At 54.6% G+C, this 19633-nt stretch overlaps 3 protein-coding genes and 1 long non-coding RNA gene across 6 annotated transcripts; 1 reads left to right on the plus strand and 3 right to left on the minus strand.

The window, feature by feature from the left end:
* Positions 1-4687: 4687 nt before the first annotated feature.
* On the minus strand, positions 4688-6275 carry LOC311628623. The gene is made up of 4 exons (XR_014796033.1): positions 6060-6275; positions 5787-5893; positions 5454-5552; positions 4688-4816 (listed from the first exon to the last, which is right to left on the minus strand). It is a non-coding gene; the product is annotated as an uncharacterized lncRNA (long non-coding RNA).
* Positions 6276-9036: 2761 nt separating this feature from the next.
* CDCA5 (cell division cycle associated 5) lies at positions 9037-12372 on the minus strand. The gene is made up of 6 exons (XM_084895951.1): positions 12203-12372; positions 11965-12059; positions 11795-11860; positions 11680-11715; positions 10931-11356; positions 9037-10738 (listed from the first exon to the last, which is right to left on the minus strand). Exons 1-6 carry the CDS (start codon positions 12246-12248, stop codon positions 10658-10660), a joined length of 750 nt encoding a protein of 249 aa, XP_084752077.1. The 5' UTR covers positions 12249-12372; the 3' UTR covers positions 9037-10657.
* Positions 12373-12450: 78 nt separating this feature from the next.
* Positions 12451-17139, plus strand: ZFPL1 (zinc finger protein like 1). Of its 3 annotated transcripts, none has more exons than XM_084895932.1 (8): positions 12451-12619; positions 12935-13044; positions 13343-13454; positions 15328-15521; positions 15617-15689; positions 15763-15903; positions 16110-16233; positions 16687-17139. In XM_084895932.1, the coding sequence occupies exons 2-8, from the start codon at positions 12943-12945 to the stop codon at positions 16871-16873; spliced, it is 933 nt and encodes a 310-aa protein (XP_084752058.1). In that variant the 5' UTR covers positions 12451-12619; positions 12935-12942; the 3' UTR covers positions 16874-17139. The 3 variants fall into 3 exon arrangements, with proteins under 3 accessions (XP_084752058.1, XP_084752057.1, XP_084752059.1); XM_084895931.1 differs by having other exon boundaries at positions 12452-12607; XM_084895933.1 differs by having other exon boundaries at positions 12452-12536.
* A 48-nt stretch (positions 17140-17187) lies between these two features.
* On the minus strand, positions 17188-18880 carry TMEM262 (transmembrane protein 262; the record flags this gene model as incomplete). Its single annotated transcript, XM_084895990.1, has 3 exons — positions 17545-18880; positions 17341-17440; positions 17188-17264 (listed from the first exon to the last, which is right to left on the minus strand). Exons 1-3 carry the CDS (start codon positions 17980-17982, stop codon positions 17188-17190), a joined length of 615 nt encoding a protein of 204 aa, XP_084752116.1. The 5' UTR covers positions 17983-18880.
* Positions 18881-19633: the final 753 nt, after the last annotated feature.

Genomic DNA, 19633 nt, shown 5'->3' on the forward strand with positions numbered 1-19633 from the left:
AGAGAGAGAGAGGCCTGAGAACTCTGGCGCAGGCTGTGGGAGTCAGCTGGTGTTTACACTCTGTAGAAGCAGATGTTAATTTGATCAATCTTCTTTCCCCCATCTTAGTTGGGTGGTGTGAGCTTTTTGAATTGTGGGTGCTGATGAAAATCACGTGAGGTAGCCAATGCATTTGTTTCCCTTTATCTTCTCGCCTCACTCCCAGGACCAGGCTGACTTGAGGTCTCCGGTCTCTCTGGGACTGCCAATCCATCTGTGCCAGCTCCTTGCCCTCTCCCTCACTTCCCACAGGGACTCACTCCCTCCTTGCCCGGAATCAGTCCCTTGCAAAGCCTCTCACTCCTCGTGACCCTCTCTGCTTTGGTCACAGCCACTGGGGAAAGCCCCAACCTGGCTGTATCCATCCCACCCCCCACTCCGCACCTGCACCCTCACCCTATGTGCCTGCAGAGCCACACGACCCCGCGGACCTTGCTTTAAATGTATGACCCACCCCTCATCAGGCCCTGGTCCTGCTGTCTTCCCTGGCCCACTCACTCGCCCTCCAGGCTCCTGGACTGTGATGCCACACCCTCTCCTCTGTTCTCAAGCCTCTAACACACATGTGTCAAACACAAGGCCCGCGGGCCAAATCCAGCCCGCCAGGCCTTGCAATGTGGCCCGCACCGCGCTGTCATCACTGCACTCCGCTGTCAGTTTATGACATTGTCAGTTTATGACTGTTCAGTAAACCATTCGGCCCGCGATTTAGGCTGGATTTTAGATTTTGGCCCCTTCTCTGATTGAGTTCGACACCCCTACTCTAACAAGTCACCTCTCCCATTCAGTCACTGACTGTGCTTCCCTGTGTCTCCCCCCCCACACACACAGAATTGATTGCCTCTTTTTATTTAAATTATTTGGCTGAAACCGGTTTGGCTCAGTGGATAGAGCGTCAGCCTGCGGACTGAAGGGTCCCAGGTTCGATTCCGGTCAAGGGCATGTAATTGGTTGCGGGCACATCCCCGGTGGGGGGTGTGCAGGAGGCAGCTGATCGATGTATCTCTCATCATTGATGTTTTTATTTCTTTCCCCCTCTCCCTTCCTCTCTGAAATCAATAAAAATACTTTTTTTTTTTTTAAAAAAAGGTCAACTTTGCTCCATGTTGCCAAATCCACTTCTGTCCTCTTTTATTATTTTTTAAAAATATTTTTTATTGATTCAGATAGAGGAAGGAAGAGGGAGAGAGAGATAGAAACATCTATGATGAGAATCATTGATTGGCTGCCCCCTGCAAGTCCCCCCCGGGGATCGAGCCCACAACCTGGGCATGTGCCCTTGACCAGAATCGAACCTGGGACCCTTCAGTTCACAGGCAGATACTCTCCCCACTGAGCAAAACTGGCTAGGGCTTTATTTATTTATTTTTTTAAAAATATATTTTATTGATTTTGTACAGAGAGGAAGGGAGAGAGATACAGAGTTAGAAACATTGATGAGAGAGAGTCATCGATCAGCTGCCTCTTGCACACCCCCTACCAGGGACGTGCCCGCAACCAAAGTACATGCCCTTGACCGGAATCGAACCCGGGACCCTTCAGTCCCCAAGCCGACGCTCTATCCACTGAGCCAAACCGGTTTTGGCTAGGGCTTTATTTTTTATATAAAAATCTGGGAGTTACGTTTTACTCTGCTTTCTCTCCTATTCTGCCTTGGGTCTACAGTAAGTCCTGCTGAGCCTTCAGAAGAATCCTGAGTTCATCCTGGCCCTGCTCCCTTGTCTTTTGGAGGAGAGCTCAGGAGGCGCCCTCCAGGCCCCTGCAGAATGGAGGAAAGCTGCCTGAAGCAGTCAGCTCCTCACTGTGCTCCAGCTGCCGGGACTTAAGGCGTGTCCAGGGCAACAACAGGGATACAGCAACACCTGGAAACAGACCCCAACAGCCATGGGCGGGGCCTGCGTCGCACAGGCGCCCTCCTGAGGAGGCTGTGGGACCTCACAGCACATGTGTCTGAAGGCTGATGCCACGGGATGGAGGTGATGCTGCCAGACTGCAGGGCCGGGGATCCACAGGCAGGAATGGCGGAACCTATAGGCTGGGCGGGAATGGGGAGCCTTTCTTTTTTGTTTTCTAACCCAGCCTAGGTGTCTTTAAAAAAAAAGGGGGTGTATTTTTATTGATTTCAGAGAGGAAGGGAGGAGAGAAACATCAATGATAAGAGAATCATTGAATGGTTTCCTCCTGCACATCTCCACTGGGGATTGAGCCTGTAACCCAGACATGTGACCTGACTGGGAATCGAACTGTTGACCTCCTGGTTCATAGGTCAATGGTCAACTGCTGAGCACACCAGCTGGGTGCAGCCCCAGTGTCTTAATAACAGGCCTGGAAGACTGAGTCATGCTTGTGACTGACACAGTAGCCTTCTGGGGGGGCGCAAGGGGAGGGACAGGGAGAGGGGGAGAGAGAGAGAGAGAGACAGAGAGAGAGAGAGAGAGAGAGAGAGAGAGAGATAAAAGATTGGTAGGGCCCTAGGGCCCAGGCAGCTTTGCTGCTTTGGGAGCTCCCCTTGAAAGGGCCTTGCTGACTGGGGGGCAGTACTGGTGGGCCTTGGTGTCAGCAGGAGTGGGTGTTAGGGACTGAGCTCAGGGCAGCGCTGGGGCCCTGGGCCACTGGGCAGTAGCCAGGATGCGCTTAGGGCCTCTGTCAGCAATTTCTGTGGTTTAGAGACACTGGGGAAGCAGAGGGGCTCTGTAACAGACTCCATTTCCTACAGCGGGTCTTACCAATTAGCCACGTGGGCTTGCTTTCGCAGGCTGAGATGCCGGAGGTTTCCGAAGGAAGCCGCTCAGCGGGGCCACCCTGATGACTGGGTATTGTAGGTAGAAGATCTTAAGTGGTTACATCTATTTACCCATCAGGCTGCTGGTCCAACTATCCTCCCTCAGTCTCAGCATCGATGATTCCCTTCGGGAAAACGGGTCACTGGTCGGCCGGCACAGGGGTCCGGAACTGGTCAGAAGTGATATGAGGGATGCCTGGGCACCTAAAGCCATCAGGCAAGAAGGGTGGGTCTTGGGAGGGGTGGGCTGCTAAGCAGAGCTCCGCTCAGCTCAGCCTGAAGCTGTGACCAAACCAATCCTTCTCTCATCCAGTCTGGGCCTGGTCATGGGGTCTGGTTTAAGTCAGATCTGAGGAAGGGCCACAAATTAAATTTCCACCTGCTTGGCTAGTGTCCGCCTGCAGTGGGTATAAAGCAGAAAAATGGTTCCGGTCCTTTCCATGACGTACCGGAGGATTTCTGCCCGGTAATAATGTCACCCTGTGGCTTATAGGGCTTTGAAAAAAATTACCCTCTATGGTACTGACCAATTTTGTATCCAGTTTCGGGAAATTTCAGGATTCCTCGCCCCCCCCCCACTGCCATCCCCTGCACTTGACTACATATATGTGTCAGTCTCTTGTATTCTCATTTAAACTAGCTTTGTCATCTTGCTGCTATCTCTCTTAAGGAGTTGAAAATAAAAAACACACAAAAAGATGGAAGCACAGTTGTATGGGAATTATTTCTAAGTCTTTGAATATTCTACCTATTCTCTCTCTCCTTACATCAAGAATCACGGGACTGCCGAAACCGGTTTGGCTCAGTGGATAAAGCGTCAGCCTGCGGACTGAAAGGTCCCAGGTTCGATTCCGGTCAAGGGCATGTACCTTGGTTGTGGGCACATCCCCAGTCGGGGGTGTGCAAGAAGCAGCTGATTGATGATTCTCTCTCATCGATGTTTCTAACTCTCTATCCCTCTCCTTTCCTCTCTGTAAAAAATCAATAAAATATATTAAAAAAAAAAGAAAAGAATCATGGGACTAGAAGGAAAGGCTCCCTAGGACTAGACAGGCTGAGGGCAGCAAGGCTGGTGGACACAAGCCCTGAAGGCCTCTGGGTGGCCAGGACCCGCTGCCCACGCCGGGAGCTCAGGAAGCCAGTCCGCGGCGGTGAGGGCCAGCACGGTGGCCTGGACAAGGAGAGCCTACAGACGGAGGGAGGGAGGCCTCGTGGGAGGGAAAGCCCTGGCTGGAGGGAAGGCTGGGTGGGAGCGGGGATTCAAATTCAGATGCAACTCCAGCCTGCAGGTGCTGGCCCTGGGGGAGCTCTTACTTTCTGCCGCCCCCCCATCACATGACTGACAGAGGGGAAGAGACTGGCCCAGGGGGTCACAGGTGGGGAATGGTTCTTCTTGCCCCTCCCTAGAACCTCTGCCCTTTGGAGTTAGACCTGGTACCTCCATCCTCCTCGGAAGGGGTGTGGCCCCTTCCAGTCCCGCCCCCGTGCTTATCGCAGGTACATGGACCTTGAGGCTGACGTTGACCAGACCTGGAACCTCTCAGGGCTGGGGGAAGCTCAGCACCAGCAAACCGCGTGGGAGACAGCAGAGGGCATCCAGGAACCACGCTCAGTTTGGAGCCGGTGGCTTCCCGCTCCACCTGCTTTGCAGGGTCTCACAGACACACGGGGGCCTCGCTCAGCTCTAGGGAAGTTTATTGCTGTGGGAGTGGCTTCCTGAGGAGGTGCCCATCTCTGGCCTCGGGCTGTTCTAGGCTGACGTTGGTTTCTGTGGTCATGGGCAGCAGCAGGCCACGGGGGGGCAGGGCTCCTCTGGACGCTGGGCTGTTGCTGGCAAGGGGAGAGAGGTGTGCCCCCTCACCACTCGCCGTGGGGCTGCCTGGCCACCTGGAACAGCCATGTTTCGTGGCCGGCCTCCTCCTCCTCCTGGGCACCCTGGTCTTCCTCCTGGGCAGCCTTCAGTTCCTCCACCAGGATGTTGTACACCAAGTCGGGCTAGAACAAAGGGTTGCAGGGGTGGCAGGACCGCCTGAGGCTCCCAGCAGGGAGCGGGGCTGGGAGGCAGGGAGGAGGATGGCAAAGGCAGGAAGTCCTGGCTGAGGGCCTCACCAGGTTTTGCAGCTTCTCCTTCAGGGTCACATTGTCTGCTTGAATAGTGCTCATGGACTCCTGGAGTCTAAAGTTGAAAGAGATGCCCCCTCAGCCCCCAGGCTCTTGTCCTAGGCAGCCCCACCCCCAACCCATGCCTCCTGCGTGAGCTGTGTGACCTGGCACAGCCCCCTGCGACCAGGGTCTCACCCAGAGTCCAGTCTTATTGAGGGGAACCAAAGCTTTACCACCCCAAAACTGCCTTTTGGGATATTCATTTTTAAGCTGATTATTAGGAGATTGCCCAATAAGCAGGCATGTGGGCACACAGTCAATTGCTAGGAAAGAGTTGTGGCCCCCAGACCTGTAGGGGCCACCCCAACATACAGGGACCTGATGCTTGGGAGGAAGGAGACTGCGGGCCGAGGAGGTCTCCGGAGTAGCCCAGGGAAGGAGGGAAGAAAGAGGGGCAAGCCCCAGGCCATGACCTCCTTGGGGAAAGTCTGTCACCCTACCTGCCGGCACCTGCCCAGACCTGGCTCACCTCATGCAAGCATTCTGCAAGTGGTTAATTTCCTTCGAGGTTTGCCGGCTGCCCCAGTCTTCCTCATCCAGGAACCGGCTCTCCAGGGCCTCAAATTCCCTAGGATGGGTTTGCAGTGAGGGTCAGACTGGAGGATCAATAGGCTGGGAGAGAACTGGGAGGTCAGAGAGGTGGGGCAGCCCAAGGCCCAGGCTCCTACAGCCCTATCTGGGCGTCCCCGCTGCCCACCCCAGGGCTGAGCCCTGGCCCAGGTCTGAGTGTTAACATGGGGGTTGGGAGGAGGGAGAGAAGCACCATGAGTCTCCTCCCCTTCTCACACTCACACAGACTTACGCTTGAGGGTCTTTGGGCTCAGAGGGCTCCACCGAGCTCAGGAGTGTAAACAGGAACTTGACCGTGGGTTCTGGTTGCAGGTCCTGCTTTGACTCTGAAGAAGATGGCTTTGGCAGAGAAGGTGTCATGGTGACCAAAGTGACACGCGGCTGGCAGCCCAAGAGCTTGGGTCCTCCCACACCCTGGGGCACTGGCTGGGGGTTCGGTCTCCTCCCAGCAGGGAAAGAATTTCTCCAGCCCTCGTGCCACCTCTGTGCCCAGCTCCCCACAGACCTGGGCTGGGCACAGAGGAGTTCCAGGTTCTTCCAGGTTCTCCTGCTCAACAGGCTGCACCACTGGCTCCTCCACGGGCTCAGAATGGGCTTCTGCTTCGCTCTGGGGAGACTGAGGAAGACAGAGCCCAGGTGGTGAGCCACATCCATCAACCCAGGGCCTCCCCTTTCCAGCCTCATCTGGTTATCGTGGGGAAGCCTCCAGCCTGGAGAGTCTCTATCACCAATTCTTTTATATATACATTTTATTGATTTTTCACAGAGAGGAGAGAGGGATAGAGAGCTAGAAACATCGATGAGAGAGAAACATCAACCAGCCGCCTCTTGCACACCCCCTACCGGGGATGTGCCCGCAACCAATGTACATGCCCTTGACCGGAATTGAACCCGGGACCTTTCAGTCCGCAGGCCGACGCTCTACCACTGAGCCAAACCGGTTTCGGCTCTATCACCAATTCTTGTCCAGCCGACCAGATCCCTGCAAATGCAAGGGCTGGGGGTGGACTGGGGGCTGGGACGGCACTATTTAATGGAACCCTAGAGAAACTTGTAAACCGTGGAGAATGCCTCTCCTTTTTGGTATAGAAATCAGCTGTTAGTGGGACATGGAGAAGTGATTAATATGGCATTCAAGACCCTCTGTCACAGACATCATTGGTTCTAACCCACACAATACTCTGCTCATTACCAGCCAGGAGTCTCACTTCCCGACACCATGCCAAACCTTCCCCAGTGCCATGCTCTTGCCCATAATGTTCACCCCTCTCCCAGTTACCATTTTAACCACTTTTAAGTGTACAGTTCATTGGCGTTAAGTACGTTCACATCCCCTTCTGCGATCTGAATTCGGACCATACTTTTCTCTGCTGAGCAAAATTGCCTCCCCTGGTCTTCCCTAGCTGGGTCGGCAGAGGAGTCGGAGCTGGGCTGGGCCTGAGAATGCTTCCGAGTTAACTTTGCTTTGGAAACTAGGGCTAAAGAAATGACTCCAAAAGAAAATTTGTACAGAGGCCCACAGTGGCTGATTTATACCAAGAAGAAAAACTAAAACTGGCCCAAACGGCTAAAATATAAGAAAAGGTAAATAAATTATGATGTATAAACATAACAAAATCCAATTCACGCTGCAATTAATGGTCCCCAGGAAGCACTGGTTGACCAACAGGTCTCGGGCCTCAGGCCAGGTCCCGAGAACATACAGACAGATGAGCGTGATCTGGTTCTGCCCCAGAGAAGCTCCAGGGGATGCGAGGGCCCAGGTTCGCAGGGACCCTGTGCAGGGAGATGTGCCATAGAGGCCCGGACAGAAAGCCCTGGCCACACACTTGGCTGAGGGGGTGCTGCTTGGTCTTCAACAAGGGGGTATCCTGGCCAGTGAAGGGCAACCAGAAAGAACAGCTGGGGCAGGACGGTGTCGAAGATTGGGGCACTCGGCTGGAAAGCAGCGTGAGCTAGTAGGTAAGTTTCAATGCCAGATAAACTGAACTATTTTTGTGTAAGCATGTCCCATGCAGCCAGCTCACTTGCAGAGACTGAGGTACTGGGCAGCTAAAACCCACTAACCATCATTATGATACTGCATGGACAATGAAAAATCACCAAAGGGTATTTTTCAAAAATTTTATTGTGACATAAAATACATAAAATTTACCATTTTAACCACTTTTAAGTGTACAGTTCATTGGCATTAAGTACATCACATTGCCATGCAGCCATCACCACCATCTATCTCTAGAACTTTTTCATTTCCCCGGAACTGAAACTCTATACACACCCCATATAACAAAAGCCCAGCGACCAGTTGCTATGATATACACTGACCACCAGGGGGCAGACATTCAATGCAGGAGCGTGCCCTGGTGGTCAGTGGAGTGCTCCCAGTCAGCTGCTCCCACAGCGGGCTATTCTCCTCAGGCCATGCTACCCATCCGTGCACCAATCCCGTGCACCAGGCCTCTAGTTAAATAATAATCCATTTGCCCTCCTCCACCCCCTGGCACTCACCATCATTCTACTTGTTTCCATGAATTTGACTGCTTCCAGTATCTCTTATTAGTGGAATCATATATTTGTCCTTTTGTGTATAGCCCATGACATTTATCATCGTGTTTTCAAGGTTCATCCTCATCCATGTTGTAGCATGTATCAGAATTTCATTCCTTTTGAAATTGACAGAGCTGAATAATATTCCATTGAACCTACATATTGCATTTTGTTGATCCATTCATCCATCAATGGATATTTATGGTGTTTCCACCTTTTCTGTCTAGTGTGAGCCATGCTAAGAACATGGATGTACAAATATTTCTTCAGGACCCTACTTTCAATTATTTTGGTTACACCCAGAAGTGGAATTGTATCAAAAGGCTTTAACAGCCCTAGCTGGTTTGGCTCAGTGGATAGAGCAGCGGCTGCCAACCTTCCATACCTCACTTGTAGGGGAGAGGCACAGGGCTCAGACGACAGAATTGGATCAAAAGCCAAAGTGGGAGGCGTGGCCTTGGAGAAGGAAGCTGCTTCCCTCTGGGTGAGGCGAGGAGGTGGGAGGGCGGGGCGGGAGCTGAACAGACTTTAAGGTTTTGATTTGCTGGGTCCAGGAGGCGGGGACACATGTAGACCTGACAAGACTGGTTTGTGCAAATGCATGGACACCTGACTAGTTCCTGGTGCTTCTGCACCAGGCTGGGCCAGCGTGAGGAGCAGGCTCCTGGGGACGGGACAGGGAAACAGGGCTTGACTCAGGATTGGGGGGGGGGGGGGGGGTGCTCCCAGGCTCTGGACGAAGCTTTTAGCACCTTACCCTGGAACTCCCCTTGGGGCAGGGAGCCCAGCCTTGGAAGAATGGTGCGAGCAACTGGATAGAAAGACATGGGAAATGGGGTCAACCCTGTGACACAGCCCCAAGGCTTAGCTTCCTGGGCCTGACATCCTCAACTCTGCCTCTGACCCACAGAAAGAAACACAATCTGAGAACAAACTCTTCAACCAAGTTTATTTTTTAAGAAGAAAAATCTCTTCAACTCCACTTTCTTAGTTTTTCAGGGAGAGAAGTTTGCAGCAATGACATCAACTCATCACCTGGCCACTCCTGATCCCACAGGACTGAAACCGTTCTGTCCTGCCCACCAGCCAGGGTGGGGCCTTCAGGGGCGGACATCTGGCCCACCTGCCAGGGGCCTTGCTTGTGAGATCTGACAAAGCACAAAGGTGGACCAGGCAGGCTGGCACTCCCAGGCCACGTGAAGAGCTTTCTCAGTGCCGTGCAGGTGACTGAACAAGCCTCTTCCCTGACACCCAGCCTCCCATCCAGACCTGTACATGTGCCAAGTTCAACACGTGGGGGTGGAGCAGTGTGGGTGGGCAGCCCTTACCAGCACTGAGAAGAGAAATGGTGGGGGTGGTTCCCCGAAGACAGGTGATCTTTCTGTCCCCTAGCTCAACTCCTAGCACCTGCCTCAGGCCGTGTCCTCCTGTGACAGGGCACTAATGACAGAACTGACTGCTGCCCCTTCGGAAAGTGAGAAAGCTTCCTAGAACTTCACGTGTAACTGCAAAATGCCAGTGGGACTAGGACTGCTTCACCTGTATGCTTTGTTCTAGAGCCGAGTAGACTGAAGGTTAGTTTGTAAGAAACAGATGTGCATGACAAGAGGGGTTACCTCCTGCCGTGAGCCCCTTCCCAGCCGAGCAGCAGGTTCTATAGAGGCTGGAACCTGTGGTACCTGGTGCCATACCCTTTGCCCTATGCGGCCAGCACTCCACTGGCCTTGTTTTTAGCCAAATACCTCAACAGCAGAACACAGAAATATGAAATAGTTTCTAAGGAGTAAACGCCTATGGTCTGAAGCCAACGAAGGCTTTCCCTCTCCTAAACCCGATTCTACCGCCTGCGAGTCCAGCTTCTTCCCCAGACAGAACTGTCCCAAACCCACAAATCCTCTCCCGGACCATCTACAGAATCTAAGGAAACCCAAGCCTTCGTACACAGGTGGAACCAAGCCACAAACAGAAGGCAACTCAGCAGGGAAAGCCTGAGGCTGCGGGCGCCTGTTTCTTTCCTTTTTAAATATACTTTTATTGACTTCAGAGAGAAAGGGAGAGATAGAAACATCAACGATGAGAATCATAGACTGGCTACCTCCTGCATGCCCCACACTGGGAATTGAACACACAACCCAGACCCGTACCTCAACCAGGAATCGAACCATGACCTCCTGGTTCATAGGTTGATGCTCAATCACTGAGCCACACAGGCTGGGCTGGGGATGCATTTCTGCTGGGGCTGGCACAGGGCAGCCACATCCGAAACAGTAGAGACGCTCTCACCCACAATCCTCAGCCCTGTAACCTCTTCCTGCTGGGCCAGTGATTCTCCCTCCCACTTCTAACCCAACTGGAAACCGGCCAGGACACCGGCCAGGCGAACCTTATCTCCTACAGCTGCCACCGCACAAACACTCAGGGGCGGACCTCACGTGCAGCAACAGCACACGCACAGGTAACGAGGCCAGGGAGGGGGACCCCAGGTGTCTGTTGCACAGGAAGAAGAGGCTATGTACAGGGGGAAGGAAGTCTGGCTAGGTGCACCCCAGTTTCATCTCATTCAACCAGGAGATCAAACTGCTCAGCAGCTTCAAACTCAGCATTCATGGCTGCAGCCCACTCATCCAGCTCCGATTTCTGAGGGAAGAGAAATGGGAGGCAGGTGAGTGGGGAAGAGGACATGTTGTCTGGAGCATGTCTACCCACACCCTGCACGCAGGTGCCGTCTTTCCCCCAAAACAACCAGAACCGCGCCCCAGCCCCTCACGTGTCCTGGCATCTCCCAGGATGTCTGCACGACAGCAGAGGAAGGCCCTGCCCCTCACTCACCAGGATCTCCGGCACCTTCTTCTTCTTCTTCTTCTCCTTCACGGGCGGGGAAATTCCAGGGAGAGTCGTATCTGGGACCAAAGGATTCCCAGGGTCCCTGGGGACCTCGGTTAACTTTGAACACACCAAAGGCGAGACTCCAGCCAGGTCTTCTGTCCCCAGCAGCCTCTCGAAGCCAAAGCAGGATGGGCGGCCCGGGGTGGAGGTGGAGGCGGAGGCACAGAGGGGGTCCAGCCGGCTATAGGATCGCCTGACCTTCTTGGACATGTCCAAGTCCCTGGTGTCCAGGTCTCCTTCACTGGAGTTGGATTCAACAACATCTGGGCTTTGCACAGGAGTGGCAGGGACGCTGTACTTCTTGAAGAGGTCCGCCTTCGTAGGCTCCTTGGCAGGAGGGTTGTTTTCTTTTTCCAAGGAAAACGCGATCTACCAGGACAGAAGAGAGACCGCCTCCCGTGTTACTCCCAGGAAGTCCGAATCGTATGCATAACCCATGGACGCGACCGATAGAGTGGGGAAGGCCTAAGTGGAGGGTGGGGCTAGAAGGAAAACGGTAGAGGACACCAGGGTATCGAGACCTAGTAAGTCTACAAGAGGAAGCAAGATTGGCAATGCATACAGATATGGAAAGACAAACTTTCAAAATGCTGCAAACAGCACGCTAAGCGGATGTGAGCAGACACCATGCCCCTCCCCAGCTCCAGAACGTCCTGGATTCCAGGCAGCAAAGCAGATGAAAATGAACTCACCCGAGGGCTCCTCCGAGGCGAGTCCACAGCTGGGATCTGTGGAGACAACACTAATTGACCACACAGCCAGCCCCCCGGTTTGCTCCCCACCCACAAGCCCTCTCTCAGCCCTCACCTGTACAGCATGAGCCACAATCTTCTTCAAGACGATGGGCTTTCTGACTGGCGTCGCATGACGTTCCTGGAGAGGAGGGGTGACCATGAGCTCTGTCCGAGCCCAGCGGCCTCTGGGGAAGGAGGCACCTCTGGGGAAGCACCTGAGGAACCCCGGGCTCACTCACTCACCTTCGGGCAGATGTCAGGGAGGATGTTGGGAAGATCAGAGCCTGATTTCCGCTGAGACCTCCGCAGAGACTGAGTAGGAAGTGAGGCCCTTGGCTCTGGGGAAAAGAGACAGAAGGTTCGCGAACAGGCCCGTCGGGGGCGCCTTCCCGGTCAGTCCGAGCCTCTTCCGGCGGGAGGGGGAGGGAAGCTGCGTCCCTCAGACACTGGGGCCCATCCCTCCCGCGCGCCCTCCGCTCACCGGAGCCCTGGTAGGGCCCGCCGGACCGCGTCCGCCTCCCGGACATCCTTGGCCTCGACCTTGGCCGCGCCGCCACCGAGGATGGTGGGGCTCGCGCCAACCGCCAGGCTCCTCCGAAGCAAAAACGTTCGAACTACCCGCCTTCCCCGTGAGGAAGCGGAAGTGACGCAAGGCGGGAGGGAGAAAGACGGGCCGTCACCACGTAGAGCGTCTCAGGGGCGGGGCCAACGGCGTGCTTGCGTCATCCGCACGCGCCGCACGCGCCGCACCCGGAAGAGACGTGGCAGCGGAGGGATAGTCGGGGCGGCCCGAGCTGGAAAGAGCTGAGCCGGAGGTCGGCGGGGCGCGGTGTCTGCCCCTCGGACCGGCGCTCCCGCTCCTCGGGACCGGGGCCGCGGTGCACCAGTGACACTGAGGGTGGGGGCTGTGGAGAGAGTGGGGGCGGGGCTTGGAGGGGTGGGGGCGGGAGGGGCCCTGGGGGCGGGGCCGGTGGTATCTGGGGACGCTGATGGGGGAGCCTGGCCGGGCCGGGACTCCGGAGGAATGAGGGGGGTTTTTGGAGGAGGGATTTAAGCCGGGGGCGTGGTCCGGAGTGAAGAGGGGCGCTGGGCCGAAAATTGGGGCTGGCACCAATGTGAGAGTGCCTAGGGCTGTAGAAACGAACTTGGCTGGGGAGTGCCTAGGGGCGGCCACCAGAACCTGGCTGCCTACCAACTCAGGCCCCTTCTTCAGGGTGGACCATGGGGCTTTGCAAGTGCCCCAAGAGGAAGGTGACAAACCTATTCTGCTTCGAACACCGGGTCAACGTCTGCGAGCACTGCCTGGTAGCCAATCACGCCAAGGTGGGGCCTTTAAAAGAGCGGCTGAGCAGGGCACTGGGAGGGCAGGTGGTATTGGCTTCCGAATCCATGAAGGGCCAGGCGCTGGAGTGGAAGATCCACCAGGGCAAGGACTTCATTTATTTGATTCGTTGCTATACCCCTAGCCCTTAAGATATAATCTGGCACACCGTATGTGCTCAGTAAATGTTTATTGATTGAACAAGCGTGGGAAGGCTTCGCGATGAGAGTCAGACCATTGGGTCTTGGGTGGCTGGATTGTGGAGCCCCTGCTCAGTTGTGACCTCTCTCTCCCACTCAGTGCATCGTACAGTCTTACCTGCAGTGGCTCCAAGATAGCGACTACAGCTCCAATTGCCGCCTGTGCAACACACCCCTGGCCTCGCGAGAGACGACCCGCCTTGTCTGCTATGGTGAGTCCTGGGACAGGCCCATCTTGGTGGCTGGTTCCCACGCCCTCTGCAGGCAGCAGGACAGTGCGACTGCCTAGCTGAGGAGGTGGCAGCCTGAGTTCCCAGACTTGCTAGGTTACTTACATGTTGTGTTAACTCAGGGGAGTCATTGCCCGTCCTAGGCCTCAGTGTCTTTCCCTGAAAATTAAATCTGCTAGCCCTCCAATCTTGAGAGTTGAGGGAAAATCAGTAAAACATGTGGTGTGTTTGTGTCTGTGAGCAGTAGCTGACCAGTCCAGGCATGAGCTGGAAGCATGGGACTTTCAGGCATTCAAGATTCATTACTGAGCCCTGGCCAGTTTTTATTTTTAAATAAATTTTATTTATGTTTTATAGAGAAGAAGTGAGAGGGATAGAGAGTCAGAAACATCAGCTGCCCCCTGCACATCACGTACTGGGGATGTGCCTGCAACCAAGGTACATGCCCTTGACCGGAATCGAACCTGGGACCCTTCAGTCCACAGGCTGACACTCTATCCACTGAGCCAAACCGGTTTTGGCAAGCCCTGGCCAGTTTTGCTCAGTGATTAGAGTGTTGGTTTGTGAACTGAAGGAGCTTGGGTTTGATTCCCAGTCAAGGGCACCTACCTTGGTTGCAGGTTTGATCCCAGACCTTGGTTGGGGTGCATGTGGGAGGCATCCAATCAATGTGTCTCTTTTTTAAAAATGTGTATACATATTTATTGATTTCAGAGAGGAAGGGAAAGGGAAAAAGAAACATCAGTGATGAGAGAGAATCATTGATTGGCTGCCTCCTGCATACCCCCTACTGGGGATCAAGCCCACAGCCCCAGGCATGTGCCCTTGACTTGGAATCGAACCTGGGACCCTTCGTCCACAGGCCAACGCTCCATCCACTGACTCAAACCAACTAGGGCTCAATGTGTCTGTTTCACATCAATGTTTCTCTCTCCCCCCTCCTTCCTCCCTTTCACTCTCTTAAAAATCCTCAGGTGAGGATTAAAAAAAAAAGATTAATTGCTGATTCCAAGATTGAATAGAGAAGAAAGGAGTTTCCCACAGTAAAGTCTGATGAAAGAAGTCAGCAGACGTGTCATGACAGTGATCTGACTCTGGTCTAAGAGTCTTAGTTCCACTTTTTGTTATTAATCCTCATCCAAGGATATTTTTCCATTGATTTTTAGAGAGTGGAGCGGGAGAGACAAAGAGAGAGAAACATCGATGTGAGAGACACACATCAGTTTGTCTTAGTTCCACTTTTTGAAGAAGTAAACTCCATGAGTGTCTTTCAGTGTCAGGATGTGGATATATGTGCACGAATTTTATGTGCATGTGTCTTTACATAAGTGTTAGTGTGTTCATTAGAACTTATAGGTGAGTGGATAAATGTGTGTGAACATGGCTACAAGTGTGTTGTGGGGTTGCAGGAGATTGTGTGGATGAAGGTGCTCAAGTGTTAGCAAACAAGTGCATGTACAGATGTGTATGTGTGAGTTGGCATCTGTGTTTGATTATGTATATTTGTGCCCATCGGTGTGTGCAAGCACATTTGTGCCTCTGTGTGTGTCTAGGAAGCTTTTCTGAAACTGTTCTTGATTGGCAAATGCTTCCCACCTACCCCCCCCCCCCCCCAGTGGGCTGGGGGGGAGGGTTGTAGCATCTGTTTTGACTTAGTGAGATGGTGGTAGCCAATAAGGCTGAAGGCTTAGGGAACACTGGTGAAATGGACCGAAGGGGAGGATGGGAAGGAGGCGGCTCTGGGCTGCACATATGTGTGAGTAGATCCTGCATTGGGCTGGGGGCTGGAGCTGGGCGACAGGCCTAAAGTGTCTTCTTCCTCATGCCTCTTCTGTGCTATTTCCTGGGCCTCAAGATCTCTTCCATTGGGCCTGCCTCAATGAACGTGCTGCCCAGCTACCCCGAAACACAGCTCCTGCTGGCTACCAGTGTCCCAGCTGCAGCGGCCCCATCTTCCCCCCAAGCAACCTGGTTGGTCCTGTGGCCTCTGTGCTGAGAGAGAAGCTGACCACGGTCAACTGGGCCCGGGCAGGACTGGGCCTTCCTCTGGTGAGAGTCCCTCTGTCTGTCTGCCCATCTGTCTTGGGCCAAGTGAGTGAGTGGGGACAGCACTGAGCAGCTGGTGAGATGGTTCCTTCCTCCAGATCGATGAGGTGGTGAGCCCGGAGCCCGAGTCCCTCAGCTCCTCTGACTTCTCTGACTGGCCCAGCTTTAACGGTGAGTGCTGGTCCCCGCCTGCTGCTGGGGCCCTCGCCTCCCCACCCTGCTGACAGCTGTCTTCCTGCCGCAGCCAGCACCTCTGCACAAGAAGAGACCGCCAGCACTTCTGCCCCAGCCTTCTACAGCCAAGCCCCCCGGCCCCCCGCGTCCCCCGGCCGGCCCGAGCAGCACACGGTGATCCACATGGGCAGCTCGGAGCCCCTGACGCACGGTGAGCCAGGGGATTGCCTGGGCTGGGGGAGCGGAGTGGGTGACCCACGGGAGGGACCCTTCCTCACTCCAAGCACAGATGTTACCGACCCACAATTCTGAGACATAATCTCAGGCTCCGAAGGGCCAGGATCTCCTACTCGCCCCTCCCCCTGCTCTGGTGCGGTTTCCCTGAGCCCATGCATGCTCGTGGCTCTGCCCTTGCAGCCTCGGCCCCAAGGAAGGTGTATGACACGCGGGACGATGACCGGGCGCCAGGCCTCCACAGGGATTGCGATGATGACAAGTACCGCCGCCGGCCCGCCCTGGGCTGGCTGGCCCAGCTGCTCAGGTACACAGGGTTACGATGCCAGGAAGGGGGAGGAGAGGAAGGGAGAGCCAGAGGCCCCGGGCACAAGGCTTAACATGGGCACCCAGGTGCTGGGCTGTGTAGAGAGGCTTCCGCTTGACAAGAAAAGTCTTCGGTCTTGGCTTTTACATATGAGGTTTGGACTCAGGCTCTTTGAGGTCCCCTCCCGCTTCAACACCATCCATCTGTGACTGTCCCCATGCCTGACACCTCCCTGTTTCCAGGCCTGTCATTCCTCAGCTGGTTCCAGCGGCACAGTCCCCTTTAGTGGGCAGGGACGGGGATGAGCTCCCCGTGGCACACTGGGGGAAATGAGGGAGGCTCAGGAGTGAGGCGCTGGGGCCAGAAGACGAGTGTCGTGATCAGGGCTCTTCTCCAGGCCACGGGGCCACCAGGGACTGGGGGCCTGATCTGACTTTCCCCTCGTCCCCCCAGGAGCCGGGACGGGTCTCGTAAACGGCCGCTGACCCTGCTCCAGCGGGCGGGGCTGCTGCTGCTGCTGGGACTGCTGGGCTTCCTGGCCCTTCTTGCCCTCATGTCTCGCCTGGGCCGGGCTGCAGCTGACAATGATCCCAACCTGGACCCCCTCATGAACCCTCACATCCGTGTGGGTCCCTCCTGAGCCCTTGCTTGTGGCTGGGCCAGCGTAGGACCTGGGGCCCCAGGGGAGATGGGCAGGTCTGCGGGCCCTCTCGCTGCTCCTCTTCCTCAAGTCTGAGACACTAAGATCCCGGACCAAAGCCGAGTCCACTAGAGTGGCTGTAGGCGGGGCCGGGGGTCCCTGCAGATCAAGTGTCGGTCTTGACCTGCTTCCCCCGGTCTCTGGCCTCCCACCCCCAACCCATGAAGGAGCTGACAGGTGGAAATAAATGGCAGACTTTATTAAAATTCCCAAAGCCTCCTTTTCCTTCCCCCTTCTCAGCCCAATCCCCAGCCTCAGTGGCTCTCCTCCCGGTACTGCATGGCCAGGAACTCCAGGGACAGGCGGTTGAAGAACATGGCTGCGTTGAGCACTGAGCGGAGGAGAGAGCCCCCATCAGCCTTCCTGCCACTTTTCAGGGTTCCAGAGGCCCCCATTCCCTCACTCACTCAGGATGACCAGGGCAAAGCACCGGCCAATCTTGTAATCTTCAATCTCAGCGTAGAGGGACCCCATGGCGGCCCAGCAGATGCCCATCACCTTGGAGAACTGTAGGCCCCACCCAGTGGGAGAGTGACACTCTGGCACACCTGGGGTTCCCATCAGCCCCTGGGCTTCCCCCAGCCAGCCCTTGAGCCCCTGCCCTCGCCTACCATCAGGACAACTGTGTAGCGGAAGCTCATGCGGTCGTAGTGGTAGGTGAAGCAGAAGTTGTACACGTCGCTGACAAAGATGGACAGGTGCAGAAAGAAGAGCAGCAGCGCAGCCATGGTGAGCACCATGCCTTTCGGGAAGAACAGCGTCACAATACGGTCCCGCCACCGCATCCTGGCAGCAGCCCACACTGCGGTCAGTGGAGCTTGAGCGAGCAGACAACTCCCAGGAAGAGCAGCTGACTCCTCTGCTTCTAGAGTGCGCTGTCTCAAATGGCAGTGGGGTTCTAGAACCAGGAGGACATTTAGGAGACAAGGTTCTAGAACACAGGCTGGTTCCAGCCAATGGCAGAGTGTTTCACGGGTGGCCAGGGGAGCTGTGAATTGTGGAGGGTGGTGGGCTAACGGCACACATGAGGGACAGCGTCTCCACATCATCCCACCTCTATACTTTGCATGTCTTCTCACCGAATCCTCTCACAGCTCCATGAGGAGTTAGCAGGACACACTGCAGGTGAAGAACTGCAGCTCAGGAAAGTGTGTGTGTGTGGGAGGGGGGCGGTGTCCCAGGTGAGGGAGGCCTAGGCTCACAAGCTCCAGGTATTTGCTTCAGCACCTACCAGAACTAAGGGGAAGGGAGGGACCACAGATTTCCCATGGCTCTCCCGGGACCTTCCCCATGCCCTCCTTAGATGTGGCCTCAAGAAATACTGGCTTTCCAGTCCTCTCCCCAGATGTTCAAGGACCTGACCTGACCAGCTTCCCCCTCTGCCACCTTCCTGCACTCAGAGCATTTTACACCCATTGTCTCATCCCAAGAGTCCCAGGAGAAAGCTGGGGCTGGTGGCATAAATCCTATTTTACACAGGAATCGGGGGTTCAGGGAGGGATTGTCAGCTCAAGCTTTCACAGCCAATGAGTGAGAGTCAGTACTGAGACTAAGATCTAGTTCTACCTGTGGCTGTGGAAAGAGACAGAAGCCATGAAGAAAACATTTCCGCTCTACATATAAGAGAATAAAACTCGCTTGACCAGCATGGCTCGGTGGTTGAGCATCGGCCTATGAACCAGGAGGTCTGGGTTCGATTCCATACATGCCTGGCGGGTTATGGGCTTAGCCCCTAGTTGGGGAGTGCAGGAGGTAGCCAATCATTGATGTTTCTGTCTCTCCCTCTCCCTCTTTGAAATCAATAAAAAAATATTTTTAAAAACCCTCCAACCTAACTGGTTTGGCTCAGTGGATAAAGCGTTGGCCTGCAGACTGTAAGGTTCCAGGTTCGGTTCCGGTCAAGGGCATGTACCTTGGTTGTGGGCACATCCCCAGTAGGAGTTGTGCAGGAGGCAGCTGATTGATGTTTCTAACTCTATCCCTCTCTCTTTATTTAGAAATAAAATATATTTCTAAAAAAACCTCCAAGATTGTCAACAAAATAAGCCTGAAAAAATGGCCAGAAATGGTGTAAAGGGACATGTAAGTTCCCCGCAACGAAAGTTGAAGAGGGAGGATTTAATGTTGAACTTGTCCTTTCCCATTGCTGTCTGCCTGGGACATTAGGTCCCAGATCAGGTCATGGCCAAAGTCTTCCGCCTCCAACGGGGAGGGTTAGAGCCTCACCTCACCGTCCATGCTTGCTGCCCAGTGTCATTGATCATAGCCCCTCAGAGCGCCTGCCTGACACACCAGAGGGGTGATGTCCCAATGCCCAGCCATGGTCCCACTGTGGTAACGATTGCACCTCAGTTCTCCTTTGACTACAAACAAATATTAGGGCTCCTAGCTCAATGCCATTTAAAATATAAATCTGGTTTTGTTTATTTTAAAGAGAGAGAGGAACATCAATTGGCTGCCTCTTTCATGTTCCCTACTGGGGATCAAGCCGGAAAACGGGACTTGAACCTACGGCCTCTCGGTGCATGGGATGCTATAGCAACAGAGCGCCCTCCCCTGCACCAAAAGGCCACCAGTTCCATTCAAGCTCGCCATGTCTCAATCTGAACTAGTCACCCCGTCCTCTTGAGCTCTTCATCTTGGTGAACCGGCACCTTTACCCAAGTCAGAAACCTGAGAATTATGGTCAAGTCTCCACTC

The sequence above is a fragment of the Pipistrellus hanaki genome (assembly GCF_964339955.1).
Source record: "Pipistrellus hanaki genome assembly, chromosome: 9".
Taxonomy (NCBI): Eukaryota; Metazoa; Chordata; class Mammalia; order Chiroptera; family Vespertilionidae; genus Pipistrellus; species Pipistrellus hanaki.